This window comes from Carassius carassius, chromosome 48 (assembly GCF_963082965.1).
Source record: "Carassius carassius chromosome 48, fCarCar2.1, whole genome shotgun sequence".
Lineage (NCBI taxonomy): Eukaryota > Metazoa > Chordata > Actinopteri > Cypriniformes > Cyprinidae > Carassius > Carassius carassius.
Window position 1 is genome coordinate 1315831 of NC_081802.1, and position 16069 is coordinate 1331899.

Genomic DNA, 16069 nt, shown 5'->3' on the forward strand with positions numbered 1-16069 from the left:
TCTACTGAGAAAGAACATCCACACAAGCTGTTTCATATATATTTAATGTTAATGATTTGAGAGAGTACAATTAAGGCAGTTATTTACAAATATGACACGAGATGTGGATATATAATCCTCACTGGAGGCTGCATTGCAGCAAGTTCAGGATCCCAGAGTCTCTAAAGGGTTTCGGGAATCTTGTCCACGTCGCTCAAGACTTTCTGATCCACGTCTCACGAATCGAGAGGCAACGGCATTAACCTGCTTCTGTGGGTTTAAAACTAACAGCGACAGACAGAAAGCACCGATTAACCTGGATCTGTGTGCTTGTGATTTCCTGACACAGATGATTCATAATCACAGCATATCGAAAGTTAAAAAAAACGCGAATTATTATTATTGTCCAGAGAACACGATTTTGTAGATCTCGCTGTAGTTTTCTACGAAATGCACTTCTAGTCCTTCAGTGATGTATTCTGCCAGGTCTGAAAAGTCCTTTCTGTTTTCTGCAGGCAGGATGATGCAGGTTACGCCACATCTCTTCGCCTACCGGAAAGAATTAAACACATTAGTGTCAGTTTTTTTTAATTTATTGAGATTTACGCATCATCTGAAAGCTAAATAAGCTTTCCGTTTGAAAATCTGGAATCTGAGGGAGCAAGAAAAGCTTAATGCTAAGAATCATTAAAGAAAGTTGTTCACATGAAGTTGTTAGCAATGCATATTACTAATGATTTTGGCAAATATACAAATCTTGCACAACGCGGAGTGGTCTTCCTCTCCGTTTACTTACAGCGATGGTCTTTTCCTTGATTCCTCCAACAGGCAGGATCTTCCCGGTCAGGGACAGTTCTCCCGTCATGGCCACGTTCTGACGCGCTGGTGTGTCGGTGGCCAAGGACAGCAAAGCAGTCACAATAGTGCATCCTGCACTCGGCCCGTCTTTGGGAGTTGCACCCTAAACAGATTCCCAGCTTTAGTTATGACAAGAAACGTACTGCTGTTTAACACTTGCACCTCTTAACACACCTGAACAAGGCAATTAATTAAAGTCTTCAGGATTGCTAGAAACATCCAGGCAGGTAGAAGCATGTCATGAAACAAACAGCGGTGAGTTCACTCAAAAATTAAAAAAATCCATAATTAATGCACCCTCAAGCCATCCCAGGTGCATATGACTTTCTTCTTTCAGATAAACACAGTCGGAGATCAATTAAACGTCCTGGGTTTTCCAAGCTTTATGATGACGGTGAATGGGTGTTGATTTTGAAGGCCTAAAAAGTGCATCCATCCATCATAAAAAGTGCCTCACATGGTTCCATTGGATGAATAAAGGCCTTCTGAAGTAAAGCATTTGTGTAAGAGAAATATCCATATTTATAACTTTATAAACTAAGTTATCTCTAGCTTCTGTCATGTAGGGTTGTAAAGATATTCAAACCAATCCGACCAAAAGAGTACGAACCGTTGGTGGTGTATCGTGTTTTTTTCCTTAGTGGTTTGAATATCGTTACAACTCTATACGACAGAGATAACTAGAGATTATGGTTTATAAAGTTTAAAATATGGATACGTTTAACACACAAATGATTGAGAAGGACTTTATTAACCCCTCTGAGGCGCTTTTTATGATGGATGGATGCACTTTTTTTCAACACCCATTCACTGCCATTATACAGCTCGGAAGAGGCACTTTTTGATATAACTCCGATTGAAAGGAGAAAGTCATATACACATAAGGATGATTTGAGGGCGAGTAAATCATGTCGTAATTTAAATTTTTAGGTGAATTGTGAATTAGGTGAATTCCTTTGACGTCTACTTTAACCTTATACTGCAGGATTGTCCAACCAAACTCCTAAAAGGCCACTTTCCTTAATTCAACACACCTGAACAAGTGTTCAGGAATACTAGGAGCCAAACTCTACTGAAAAGTGGCCCTCCAGGAGCAAAGTTGGATAACTTTGGACAACGGCAATCTTCACCTCAGGCACATGGAGGTGTATGTGGGAGCCCACAAGGAAATCGTTGTCGGGTTGTTCCTTCATGAGGAACGAGCGCGCAAATGTGTAAGCAATCTTGGCGCTTTCTTTCATCACGTCTCCCAGCTGCCCCGTGAGCTCCAGCGATCCCTCTTTGGCACCATCTTTCCCTTGCGGTTCTCTCGGTCGCCTCAGAGATGTCTCGATGAAGAGCGTTGAACCCCCTGTTGGAGGAGAGTAGAGTTGTTTCTTTAAGGGTTTGTGGACTTAACATCTTTAGGAGTGTCCCCACCAAATCTGAGCGTTGTGAAAGTTGGCTGGAAGCTAGTGTACCAATTTTTGGCGTGAATGTTCTTGGTTGAACCCTTACCCATTGCCGTCCACGCCAGTCCCATGACGACTCCCGGCGGTGTGACGTCATACATCCGGTCCACGGTGAAGATGGGCTTCCCGACGTAATCCTGAAGGTTCTCCGGAGTGACGTTGACCTCCGTTTCCTCGCAGTTGACGATCCGGAACGCTACTTTCCGGAACACCTGCAAAGGTACCAAACTTAGCCACACTTACACAACCCCTCAGAAAGACGTTAGTTGTACCTTCTCGACTTGCTTCTGAAGGTTCCTGACGCCGCTCTCCCGGCAGTACTGTCTGATGAGGACGCTCAGAGCCTCAGGGGTGATTTTCGCCTTCTCCGTATCCAAACCGCATAGAGTTCGCAATTGAGGTACCAAGTATTTCTGTGGTGGTTTTGAAGACCGGGAAAGGACTAAGTATAGTCGAACTCTTGTGCCAACAGCATTGCATCCAATAAAACTGACTGTTCATAAGTTATTCCAGTAAAAGAGACAATCCCTTTGAAGTGACTTAAGAGTTTAGGTGGGGTTTGGCTAAGTCGAACTCTGATGCCAACTTCAATTCATGCAGAGAAACAGTTAAGAGTTTGGAAGGCCACTTAAATGGACAATCGCCTTGAAGCAACTTAAGCGAGTTAATTGACTTGCTCACGGCTCACTAACAACCGCTCCTGAACCAGCAACCTTCCTTTTTATAACAGATCCAAACTGTATATCTGACCCAAAAAACGTTGAGTTTCAGGTAAAGGGATCACCAGGTAAACGTACCTCAGCTATAGCCAGTTTCTCCTGAGCAACGTAGCCTGATATGTTGATCATTTCCATTCGGTCTCTCAAGGGCTCCGGAATGGTGTCGAGAACATTGGCTGTACAAATGAAAAGCACCTGAAAACACCAATGAAGATCCAATGAAACCAGAGTCTCCTTCAAACGAATTTTTGGATTTTTGCTAGTTTATACCTTAGACAGGTCAACGGGGACATCCAGGTAGTGGTCAAGAAAGTTAGCATTCTGTTCTGGATCTAAAAGCTCAAGAAGCGCCGAAGATGGGTCCCCCTGGTAACCTCGACCTATTTTGTCCACCTGCACAACAAGAAGGTTAATACAGTATCAACATAATTAAAATACCTAAATTGTAGTATAGAGTAGGGTTAAGATTCGATGTGCATGTCATACCTCGTCAATAAGAACCAATGGGTTTTCAGTCTTGGTTTTCTTTAGACATTGGATGATTTTTCCCGGCATTGCACCAACATATGTTCTCCTGCAATGTACAAACATAAAAATGTATTTTACGGGATACATGAAAATAAGCACATAATGGTCATTATCCCATACCTGTGGCCTTTAATTTCCGCCACATCTGTCATGCCTCCCACGCTAAAGCGGAAGTATTCGCGATTAAGGGCTCTGGCGATTGAGCGGGCTATACTGGTCTTTCCAACTCCAGGAGGCCCATAGAAACACAAGATCTTTCCCTGTGTGCTGCCTCTTAGCTGGCTTACGGCTATGAACTCCTGCATGAATGAACAATGACTGGGGTTTATAGGATTAAGAATGCACATTTTTCCCCATTCTCAGGGAATAAAGGTTGAGGCGCTCATGCTCGTGTTTTACCAGAATGCGCTTCTTGACGTCCTCCATTCCATAGTGGTCTTCTTCCAACACCTCTTTGGCTCGAGCCAACTCTAAGTTTTCCTCGCTGTTGGTGCCCCAAGGCATGGAGGTCAGCCAGTCCAAGTAGTTACGGGTAACACTGGGGATTTTAAGAGTAAAAAAAAATAATCAAAGTTTGAATTAATAAAATACCACTTTAAAGAGGTTAAGTTTGTGGAACATGGCGGCTGGTTTGTTGCTGGTCTATAAGGTCAAAACTAGGTCAACCAGCTTCTAGTCTAACTGAGCAGCCATCTAGTGCTGCTAAAGACCAGCTAGAATCCATGTACAACCATCTTAAGATGGTTTTAACTGGGTTTTGTCAACCTTGTTTCTGGTATAAGGCGGTCTGTCATGTTAAAACCAGATCTATCAGTTTGTAGTTAAACTGATAAACCATTTAGAGCAGTTTGGAACAACTAATGACCAAACAGAATCCGTGCACAACCATCCTAAGCTGGTTTTATTAACATTTATGTGGTTCTAAGGTGGTCTACTGGGTCCACCAGCGGTTAGTCCAATGGATGAACCTTCGAGAGCAATTTGGAGTAGCTAAAGACCAGCTAGAACCCATGTACAACCATCTTAAGCTGACTTTAATAACCTTTATGTGGTTCTAAGGTGGTCTACTGGGTCCACCAGCGGTTATTCCAATGGATTAACCTTCAAAAGCCGTTTGGAGCAGCTAAAGACCAGCTAGAACCCATGTACAACCATCTTAAGCTGGTTTTAACTGGGTTTTATCAACTTTGTTGCTGGACTAAGGTGGTCTATCAGGTCAAAACCAGGTCCACAATCTTGTAGTCCAACAGATCCACCTTTTAGAGGAGTTTGGATCGGATAATAACCAAGTAGAACCCATGTACATCCATCTTAAGCTGGTTTTATTAACTTTTATGTGGTTCTAAGGTGGTCTACTGGGTCCACCAGCAGTTAGTCCAATGGATAAACCTTCAAAAGCAGTTAGGATCGGATAATGACCAGCTAGAACCCATGTACATCCATCTTAAGCTGGGTTTAGCTAGGTTTCCATCTTCCTAAATGCCAGATCCTTGAATATGGCTATTATTATAGATGGGTCAATTCGTTTACAACCATGACAAACTCTTACTTGAACTCTGAGGAGTGGTTATCTAACAGTGCCAGTTTGTTCAGCTCCTCGTTAATCACGTCCATGATGTGTTGAGGTACAGTCCGATCCTTCAGCCTCTCCCTGAACTTCTCCTCGATGGCGTCTTTGTCCTCTTTCTCCAGACCGAGCTCCTTCTTAATGATCTTCAGCTGCTCCTGGAGGAGGTACTTCCTGTGCGTCTGCTTGATCTTCTCTTCAACCTGAGCATCGAGACGAATGGGCATAAAATGAAAGGAAACCCAAAAGAATAAGCAACAGCGTCCCAAGAACTGTATTCATGTGTTCCCTCACCTCCCTGCCAAGACGCTGCTGTAGTTTACTAAGCTCGTACTCTTTCTTCAGCAGCGAAAGGGCCTTGTAGAGTCGTTTGGGAATCTGCAAACACAGTTTTCACGTTAAGATACTCATAAATGTTCAGAGAAACCTGTTTGGAGGTCATAAACGTACGTTTGTTTCCTCCAGGACGTCCTGTAGCTCGTGCGATTCGGCCCCGGTCAGTGCCGCCCCCATGTCGCTCAGGTAAATGGGATTGTCCACCACTCTCTGACCCGCTTGCATCATCTGGAGCACAGACTCTCTACCAAACAAACGACAGACGAGCAACTTCACTAATCGCGCTTTAGCTTGCCATTTGAAACACCTTCTTTACCTGTACAGTGGATTCAGAGCAATAATGTCACGAATAGTCTTGACGATCTCCGCAGTCAGGGCCTGGTTTGAGACAATAGAGAGTACAAATTAATTCTGAAGAGGTGACAATAAAAAAAATTAGTCAATTATTAAGACATTTTATAATAATAAGCTTTGACTCAATTAATTAAAATGTAAAAACTTCAACCAAATGCTAAAGACAAGATTTGTTTTTAGTTTGAGTTGAAGTACTAAAAAAATAAAACTGAAATCAAAATTGAAAAACATTGACAATTTAGTTTGCATTTTAAAATTAAAATAAAATAAAAACTATACCCATTTTAAAATTATGACTGAGATAGTTAAATAAATTTAAACTGCTAGTTGATAAAGGCAACATTTTTAATTTGTGTTTAGTTTAAGCGTAAGTACTAAAATGACTAGAACAAATATAAAGACAAACATGAAAAAAAAAAAAAACTGTTAGTTTGAAGTTATTTTTGTACTTCAAGCTAGCAAAAAAGTTTTAAATATATATATTTAACATTGACTGAAATTAAATAAAAACAATATTTAAAAAAACCCCTTAAACTTAAGGTAGCTGCTTAAGGCAACACTCATTTACATTTATAGTTAAAATAAAAAAAAACTGAAATCTAAAAAAACTAACACTAAAACGGAAATAAAAACATAATAAAAGTGACAAAAACACTACAAAGTCATAAAAACTTTAAAATATAATTAAAAATAGTATTGAAAACTACAACGTTCCCAAACGGACACGGACCTTGACCTCTTCTGTGACCTGGAAGTCCTCGTGGACCACGTTGTCCACCTCCACCATGAGGACGCCGGGCGGAGGAAGTGCCTCCACCATAAACCCCGCCTCCTGCACCTTCTCCTCCATCGCCTCCGGCAGCGACGCCGAGTCCTTGCGCAATCGTTTCTGCTTCCTCCGCAGAGCTTTCGGCTGCTCGCCTTCTGCCTCCAGCGACTCCGGCTCCACGTCCAGCTGCTTATTGATGCGGATTCTGGGAAACAATGGACGGAAAGGTCAGAGAACTGTCCTGGACTGCATCGTCTTCAAATACCATCCATTTTAAATAATATTAAATAAAAATTAAAAAGACTAATTTAACAAATTCCTACATTTTTTATTTCCCTCTAGAGGTTCATGATGGAACTACAGCTGTTATAAAAATGACAATGTAAATTAAATACATAAAAATAAAAATAGAATTTCTATTAACGTTAGATTAAATAGAAATAATAAATATTAACATTTATTTTTCCCTAAATTAAAAGTGTCAATTATTTATTTATTGTCATTTAATTTAAATATCATTTGTTACGTAATTATGACGGCATACATACTGTTATTCTATTTTATCTTATCACTAGCAAAGCCTAGCAACTAATCTAGGACATGTGGTACAATATGGTAAATCATACTAGACGCAAGATGCCAAAACATGCTAGCAATATGCTAAATCATGTGATAAACATGCTAGCAATGTGTTACCATGTTAACTTGCTAACATGTTAGCTATGTTTTAAAAGATGTTAGCAACGTGCTAAAACGTGATAAGCTAACAATATCATGCTAGCATGCTAAAACATAACAGTGTATTAAAACATGTTAGCTGTTAAAAAAAAATGTTAGCGACATTCTAAAACGTGATAATCAAGTTAACAATATCATGCTAGCATGCTAAAACAAGTGTATTAAAACATGTTATCTGTTTTAAAAGATGTTAGCAGCATGCTAAAATGTGATAAACATGCTAGCTATGTTAAAGTGAGTGAATAAGTGACGTGACATTCAGCCAAGTATGGTGACCCATACTCAGAATTCGTGCTCTGCATTTAACCCATCCGAAGTGCACACACACAGAGCAGTGAACACACACACACATTGTGAGCACACACCCGGAGCAGTGGGCAGCAATTTTTATGCTGCGGCGCCCGGGGAGCAGTTGGGGGTTCGGTGCCTTGCTCAAGGGCACCTAAGTCGTGGTATTGAGGGTGGAGAGAGCACTCCCCCCACCCACAATTCCTGCCGGCCCGAGACTTGAACTCACAACCTTTGATTGCCAGTCCGACTCTCTAACCATTAGGCCACGACTTCCCATGCTAACTCATGATAACGTGCTAAAACATGCCAAAAATGTGCTAAAACGTGATATGCTAGCAATATGTTAAATTGTACTAACAGTGTTCACTGTTTTAAAACATGTTAGCAATATGCTAACCGTTTGCTAAATCATATTTGAAACATTCTAAACCATACTATCAGCATGCTAGCATCATGCTACATCATGTGATAAACATCTAGCAAACATCTTAAATAATGCTAACACCGGACCTACGATGTTCACAAAGCCGACAAAAAAGTGGGTTAAAAAAATTAGAGATGTTCCGATACCCTTTTTCTCTTCCCGATACCGATTCCGATACCTGGGCTCAGGGTATCGGCCGATACAGAGTAGGGATGGGCGTTTTCCACAAATATCACATTCGAATATTTGAGCTCACAAAAAACGAATATTCGAATATTCGTTTATTTAAATTAAGTTTAATGAGTCAGACATTATTTTTCAGCAACATTTGTTTTCGTCATTTTGAACAAGCTTACAATAAGCTTGAACATTACACCGTGTTTTGTAGCTGAAAACCTTTAACAATGCGTGCAAACAAACAAAAGTACAGATTAAAAGCAAAAAAAAAAACAAAGAAAAAAAAAAAAAAACGTAAAGCAGCCTGCAGCAATTAGGCTATTGTACAGAATGAAAAAGTGAAAAGTGAAAGTGAAGTGACATTCAGCCAAGTATGGTGACCCATACTCAGAAATTGTGCTCTGCATTTAACCCATCCGAAATGCACACACACAGAGCAGTGAACACACACACACACTGTGAACACACACCCGGAGCAGTGGGCAGCCATTTATGCTGCGGCGCCCGGGGAGCAGTTGGGGGTTCAGTGCCTTGCTCAAGGGCACCTAAGTCGTGGTATTGAAGGTGGAGAGAGAACTGTACATGCACTCCCCCCACCCACAATTCCTGCCGGCCCGGGACTCGAACTCACAACCTTTCGATTGGGAGTTCGACTCTCTAACCATTAGGCCACGACTTCCCGTAAAAGTAGCTTACACTTAACTTTTAAACTGTCAGCAAATCTTTTTTGCTTTTTTTCTATTGTTTCAAATGTTCTTGTTAAGAAATACGGGCATGTAAACATGATCAGAGGAAAGTCGGCTCCTTAGTCTGTTAACAATAAGGCCGGCCGCGGAGAAAACGCGCTCTGACGGCACAGACGTTGGCGGGACTCACAAATAACGGTGTGTTAAGCGAGTACGTTTTGTGAAGCGCTTCGTGTTTTCGTTTCACCACTGAATACGATCCTCATCTGGTGGAATACATGGCTCCAGCAAGAACTGTTCCCACTCGTCTCGGCTGGACTCTCTGTAATCATCGCTGGAGAACTGGCTCAGCCTTTTCAGACGAGTGGGCATTGCATCTTCTTCATCGTGGCGACTGCATCCGCACCACTCGCATCAAGGGAAATGATCCGATAATGTTCAAAAAAGTTTTTTTTTTCTTACTTCTCTCATGTTTTCATCGAGAAACCTGAGATGTTTGTGCCGAGGGTCTAGGGCAGACGCGAGAAGAGGAGTTTCCACTGTATTCTCCAAGTTAGCGGTGTTTATTCGTTGCTTGAGAGATGCAGCAACAATGTTCTTGAATTCGGTCACTTTCTGTGATTCTCCACGGCATATTTGAAGTACTGTAGAAGACCGCAGCTCTTAGGGGGGCGTTCACATATCGCGTCTTTTGCATGCTCAAGTTCGTTATTTCCAATGTATGCGCGCGGTATGCGCGCTCATAATGGAAGCGACGTGGTCGCGATGCGCACGCGGTGCGACGCGGTCCCGTTATTTCCAGGCGCGTCCGCACAGCATTGAGTTAAAAACATCTCAACTTTTCAGAATGCCGCAAGCAAACCGCGGGTCATGTGACAAGAACTAAACATTCAGCTTCATCCTTTCCTGTAACAACGTTGAAAGCTCAGCCAAGATGAAGGAACAGCTGATCATAGCTGTATATGGATTGCCATTTTGAAATAAATTTAGTAGCAGAGCTACTGAAAGCGATTTTTTTTGTGCTGCAAATCCATTTATTCTTTGCTGAAATTCCCGCGTCTTCATGGAGAGAACGCGTAGCCTCAGGAGCGCTTCTGCCCGAGCGCTTTGGAAAGAAGGAGAAAGCGGTGCGCATAGCCTTTTCCACGCCTTATTAGGCACGATATGTGAATGGCCCCTTAATCATTCATTAATTATTTTATGCTTGCATACACCTTCAAATATGCCGTGGAGAATCACAGAAAGTGACCAATTTAGGTTTTATTGTGAATTTTATTTTTTTAATTTTTTTTGCGAAATTCGAATATCATTTTTATTTATCGAATAATTAGAGCAGAACGAATATTCGAATGTTCGACTATCCGTGCACATCCCTAATACAGAGTACTGATCCGATACCTGGGTGTGTATCTGTATTTACAGCTGTATATACTACTAGCCCTGTGTAAATTGCTAGAATTATTTTATGGTGTGCTTCAGACTTATCCCTTAATAAAACATGAACAAATGCATGGTGAACTACTGTATTTATTACAGTATTTTTATTATCTGACATGAATTAGTCAGTAATATTTATTTTCGTAAGCAAAAAGGAACTTCAAATGCATCCAAAAAATAAGTCTAGGAATATAAAAAGTTCTATATTAATCAGATAATCTCTTTACAACAAAACAAGTAAAAAACAAGCAACCGTCTAGGCATAATTATTATTATTAATGGAGACGTATTATTATTACTACATAGAGACGTAGCTAAATCTACTGTAGGCTACAACAGTAGCTTAATATATTGTCAATTTACTCCGGTTAAACCGAACATTTATTTTGATGGGTTGCCATGAAGATCTTTGAGTGTCTGTGGTTGATATGACAATTTTCTCAAATGAAACGGTAAATTCTCATGAAGTGACGGTATATGCGTTCGTGTCCTCATATAGTGACACAGGGCAGAAACTACAATACAGCGAGCTCCCGTGCATCTGCGCCCGTCACCCACAGAGATGGAGAATTTACATTTTCAGCACCGACTTGGTAGTGAAGTGCCAGTACTTTTGGCATCCCTAGTCGCCGTTTTACTGTCCGGTTGGTCCAGTCTGAAATACTGCTAAACAGCGGACATACCGCTAACGCGTTTTCAACCACATTTCTTCTTCGCTGCTCCAAACAGGGGTTGCTTGTGGCAACACAGCACAACTTACTGTGTTTGCAATGCATTCTGAGCAGCGAAGAAGAACAGTGCAGCGGTTAGGCGAATCTAGCGGTCATAACTAGGTCTTGTTTAAGTGACCAGTGAATAGCTACATGCTGAATCAGGCTAAGAACTTTATAAAACTCCATAAAAAAGATCTGTGAAAACTACCAGCCACCTAGCAAAATGTTAGTAACCATAGCAACTGCCAAGCAACCACCCAGGATATCCTAGCAAACACCTAGCAACACCATAGCAACCACTCCAAACACCCTAGCAACCACCTAGAAACACCCAAACAACCACCCACAACACCCTAGCAACAACTCATAACACCCTAGCAACTACCCATAACACCTTAGCAACACCCTAGTAATCGCTTAGCAACAACCACCCACAACACCCTAGCAACCACCCAGAACACCTTAGCAACACCCTAGCAGCCATTTAAAAAACCCTAGCAACTGCCTAGCAACACCCAAACAACCACCCAGAACACCTTAGCAACACCCTAGCAACCATTTAGAACACCCAAGTAACCGCCTAGCAACAACCACCCATAACACCCTAGCAAGTACCCATAACACCTTAGCAACAGCCTAGCAACCATTTAAAACACCCTAGCAACCGAGAGCTTAGTTTTGCCACTACTTTCAATTATTATTAATTGAAAGGTCTCAGCTAACTCAGGCGGTAATTCAATGTAATAATATAGCTAAGGATGTAATATAACTAATAAACAAACAGTGAGGCGAGGTGTCAGATTGAGCTTCACCTTCTGTGTCCCATCACGATCATCCGAAGCTTGTCTCCGAGGTCCTGCATCTCGTGGATCTGCACAAACGTCCCGGTGTGATACACCGCATCCAGACTCTCCACCACGTCCGACTCATTACTGACAAACACACACCACAATCAACACTAATCATCAACACTAATTGTCTTTATGTGTTCAACTGGTGTGTGATCACTTACTTGTCATCTTTCTTCAAGAAAACCCCAGCGTACGGCTGAGCGAGACGCACTTTACCCCTCAACAGCTCCACCAGTTGCTTGTTTTTGACCTAAAGATGGCAAAATATTCACAGACGCACATATCTTGAGTGGTTTCATTCAATACTTAAAATGCAAAAAGTTACAAATAATACATGCATTCTTTCAATTAATCAATAAAACCTAGAATAATCAGTAATATTTATATAATTATATGTTGGTATCCCCTACACTGCTGTAAAGAACTCAATGATTTACACTAAAAACATCAAAATTGCATCATATGAATATCAGCATCTGCACCAAAATTTCATATTTTTTTATTTCAGTTTTTCCTCCATATTCTAAGACTATATGAGTCATAAAAGCCTGATGGATACAGAACATAAATGTGCAAGCTTTCCAAAAATAAATAAAATAGTAATAGTGTAAAAAAAAAAGGTATTATTTTGTGTCAGGATTTAGAAATAAAGCATTGAGTTTAACATTTCTTCAAATAATAACCATTTTTTTAATTATTTAATTTTTAATAATAAAATAAAAATAAAATAATTATAAATTAAATCATTGTATTCTAAGTTAAATCATTATTTTATTAAAATAAATGTTATTATAAATTAAATAATTATTTAATTAAAAATTTAATCATTTTATTTAAAATATATTTATATATTTGTAATGAATGCATTTTTTTTTATCCGATTAGTCTGTTAAATAATTGATCAATTGCTTATCAACATAATCGTTCCCTACTTTAAGTCATAAAATGTGAAAATATTGCAAGGAAACTTTTTTTTATAGATAATAAGAGTCAATCACATAAAAAACTACTTCTATCAACTACCCAAAAACTGATAAGTACCCCAAGGTCAAACCGATTTAAAGTACTCATGGAGAACTTTCTAGATGCTCCATTCACTCACTCACACACACTCAGTGGATGACGAAATCCTCAGCAAACAACAAACACACAGTAAAGCACAAAAACATCAGACTTCCACGTCTTTAAACGCAAACTACACCGACGTATGTCACGGTTTAGTAGTTGTTCAACTTCTGATGAACGTTAGTCGGTCACCTCGATGATTTTGATGAATCTGGGGAACACCGGGTTCCTGTTAACGGCGATGAGAGGCACGTTCGGGAAGACCTCGGGCACGAGCATCGTGGTGAGCGCTGTCATCTCCGGTGGAGGAGGAGGGTAGGGGCCTTCATCACCTCCGGACTCATCATCTCCAGAAGATCCGGCGGTGCTCTCGGCTCCGTCCTCCCCAGAGAAGCCACTGCCCTTGTTCCCGAACAGAAAGCGCCTCTGACCGCCGCCATCGAGGAGTGCGGAGCCCGCCGTGACCCGACTCCACCTGTCACTCAGCACGGATGCCGCGATCCTGGCGTCGCGTAAGGACTTTCTGCAGGAGACGCTGGAGTAGGAGCGCCGGAGGTGGAGGTGGAGGAAGCGGCGCGGGAGCAGCGCGTGTAACCCGGCTCTGATCGCGACTGAAGCGGCGGAGGACGCGCTGCTGGACGCCGGACCCAACGATCTCCACGCTCGCATGTACGCCGCCATCTTTGATCTGGAGGATTCTATGCGAGGAGCACGTGACCACGCCGCTGTCTAGTTCTGATGACGCGACGCCACGCCACGCCCCCGTGTTTGCATATTATAATGAGCATCAGAAGAATGAACCTAATTAATATTATGCGGTCGATAAAATACAAGAAAATATTATAAATACAAAACCAAGACAAAAACAAAATGTTGCCGCTTATTAGTCGGTAAGTTGGTTTCTGAATTAAACCATAATTTCGAATTTAAATAAATCTTAAAATGGTACCAAATTAAAAAAAAAATTATGTGCTATATGTATATTTTTTTAGCCTGTTGTGTTGTTTGTTTGTTCTAGCTATTCCTAAATTCGAAATCTACATATTTATTAGTCTATTAATGATCCAATTTCAGAGATGCGATTTATTTTACCATCAAATGAAACATTAAACTGATAACATTACAGCTGAAATTATACAAATATGCCATGTTTTTAATTGTACAAAAACTAAAAGAAAATTATTATTAATAATATAAAACATAATTTCATGTTCTGTGAAAAAATCTCTGTTAAGGCTAATATTGGTGGAGTTGTTATATTATTTCTAGTTATTAATTTATATATATATATATAAAATTTAACTTCATGTTGATTGACCAAATATTTTTTTTCTATCCATCTATTTCACCAAAACTCATATATGAAAATCATATGTGAAAATATGAAAAAACTGAGTAATCTCTAAAATTATTTAAATTTTCTTATTTTTTATATTTGCTTTTTATTAATTTCATGTTTTTTCATACTCTTTACTCTGTAAAGTTTTTCAAATATTTGAAGAATTCTTACAGTGCATTGCTTTTTATCAATGTTTTATGTTTTTGCAAAAGAAAAAGTCAAAATATTATTTTTGCATTTGTCATTTATTTTTTTGCAACAAATTGAAATAAATAGAAAAATAGATATTCATTAAAATACAAATAGATTATAAATTAGAGATAAATTAATTATATAAATTTTTTTATAAATGCTTATAGGCTGGAGTCTAAATATTTGTATCATCTGTATATATATATATATATATATATATATATATATATATATATAATGAAAAAAAATGTTTGCATGAACAAATGTACTTTTCTTTCTTGCAAAAACAAATTTTTTAGAAGTCTGAGAACTGATTTCTAGAAATTTCCATTCGTTTTTTTCTTTCTTTCCTTCTTAGCAAAAAATAAAACATTTAAATAAAATAAAATTCCTATTATTTTCCAAAAATGAAATTAAAAATAACTATTCATAATAACCCAAAAATAAAAAATTAAGTGTTTTTGTTTGTGGGTGTATTAGAGGTATGTCTCTGAACTAAAACTCAACATGAGCTCATCATCAGCAAACATGGCAACATGAAATAAACAGCCTTCAGACTCTTTCTTAGTTAGATTATTTTATTTCTCCAACAGGATAATACTGGCATTACTACAGTCATGTGGTTATAAATCCAGAAGACAGGAGTCCAGACAGTGTTTGACCAGAAGATGGCATTCAGAGACAAAAAACCATCAGATGAACAACAAACAGCACAGACACGGATCAGATTTCATTTCTACATCCCTGACTGATCATCAAATACACAGAAACATATCAGAAGCGCTTTTAAAACATTAATGTAAAGTTCACTGAAACATACCCTAATTTTCAGTAGAAGTCTTACTTTTTTCAAGCAGCTTATGCGAAATAAAATCTTGGCATAATACAACATTACAAAAGCTTTTAGCAGAAATTATTAGCAAACTTTTTTTTTTCTTGGATTTCTTTTTTTGTAATTTTTTTCCCCACTATGTTTGTTGTAAAAACATCGAAAAAATTATAAAACCATATGTATTTACATTCATAAAAATAAAAATTCCAAAATCAGTGCCAAATGTTACATGAATGCTTAACACAACTTAGGTTGATATTTTTTATTTATAATGTATATAAATCGTTTGACTTTTGTAAATACTTGTTAAAAACTTTTTAACGAACTTTACATATATATATAATGTTTGCTAAAATCAATTTTGATGAGAGAAAATATAAAGTTGACTCAAAAGGAAAAATATACATTTAAAGATTATCATTATAAAATTACTTTAAAACTGCACATGTAGCACAAAAATTTCAGATCTCGGTTAGTTTGTATTTATTAATACCATCATCAAACTTTACTGGATGTATAATTAAAAATAGATTTTGTATGAAAACATGTTTACACAAAAATACGCATGTGTATTTCATTAAATAAAACTAGCGTAAACATTTTCTTAATAAACCCTAATTTAATGTTCCAAATTATTTTTTGCAAATTAAGGCTCCAAGTCAATGTTCTAAATGGTCCACCCAATGTTCCAAATTAAGGCTCCAAGTTAAGTTAATGTTCCAAGTTAACATTCATTATTAATTATTAATTATTGGCCAAGTAA

General features: G+C 38.9%; 1 protein-coding gene and 1 long non-coding RNA gene across 2 annotated transcripts; one reads left to right on the forward strand and one right to left on the reverse strand.

Moving 5' to 3' along the window:
* Window positions 1-28: 28 nt before the first annotated feature.
* Window positions 29-13624, reverse strand: lonp1 (lon peptidase 1, mitochondrial). The gene is made up of 18 exons (XM_059542974.1): window positions 13136-13624; window positions 12040-12128; window positions 11840-11959; window positions 6523-6766; window positions 5755-5816; window positions 5553-5682; window positions 5397-5480; window positions 5085-5305; window positions 3935-4073; window positions 3656-3834; window positions 3494-3581; window positions 3278-3400; window positions 3086-3202; window positions 2561-2701; window positions 2335-2500; window positions 1968-2188; window positions 776-940; window positions 29-528 (listed from the first exon to the last, which is right to left on the reverse strand). The coding sequence occupies exons 1-18, from the start codon at window positions 13622-13624 to the stop codon at window positions 379-381; spliced, it is 2928 nt and encodes a 975-aa protein (XP_059398957.1). The 3' UTR covers window positions 29-378.
* A 2045-nt stretch (window positions 13625-15669) lies between these two features.
* Window positions 15670-16059, forward strand: LOC132131914 (uncharacterized). The gene is made up of 2 exons (XR_009428972.1): window positions 15670-15970; window positions 16018-16059. It is a non-coding gene; the product is annotated as an uncharacterized LOC132131914 (long non-coding RNA).
* The last annotated feature ends 10 nt before the right edge of the window (window positions 16060-16069 follow it).

Coding starts and splice junctions, on each gene's coding strand:
- lonp1 (XM_059542974.1), bottom strand. CDS start 13,624: ATGGCGGCGTACATGCGAGCGTGGAGATCGTTGGGTCCGGCGTCCAGC. Junction 5,817..6,522: donor AGGTCACAGAAGAGGTCAAG/GTCCGTGTCCGT, acceptor GTCTCAAACCAG/GCCCTGACTGCGGAGATCGT. Junction 3,835..3,934: donor ACGTCAAGAAGCGCATTCTG/GTAAAACACGAG, acceptor TCATTCATGCAG/GAGTTCATAGCCGTAAGCCA.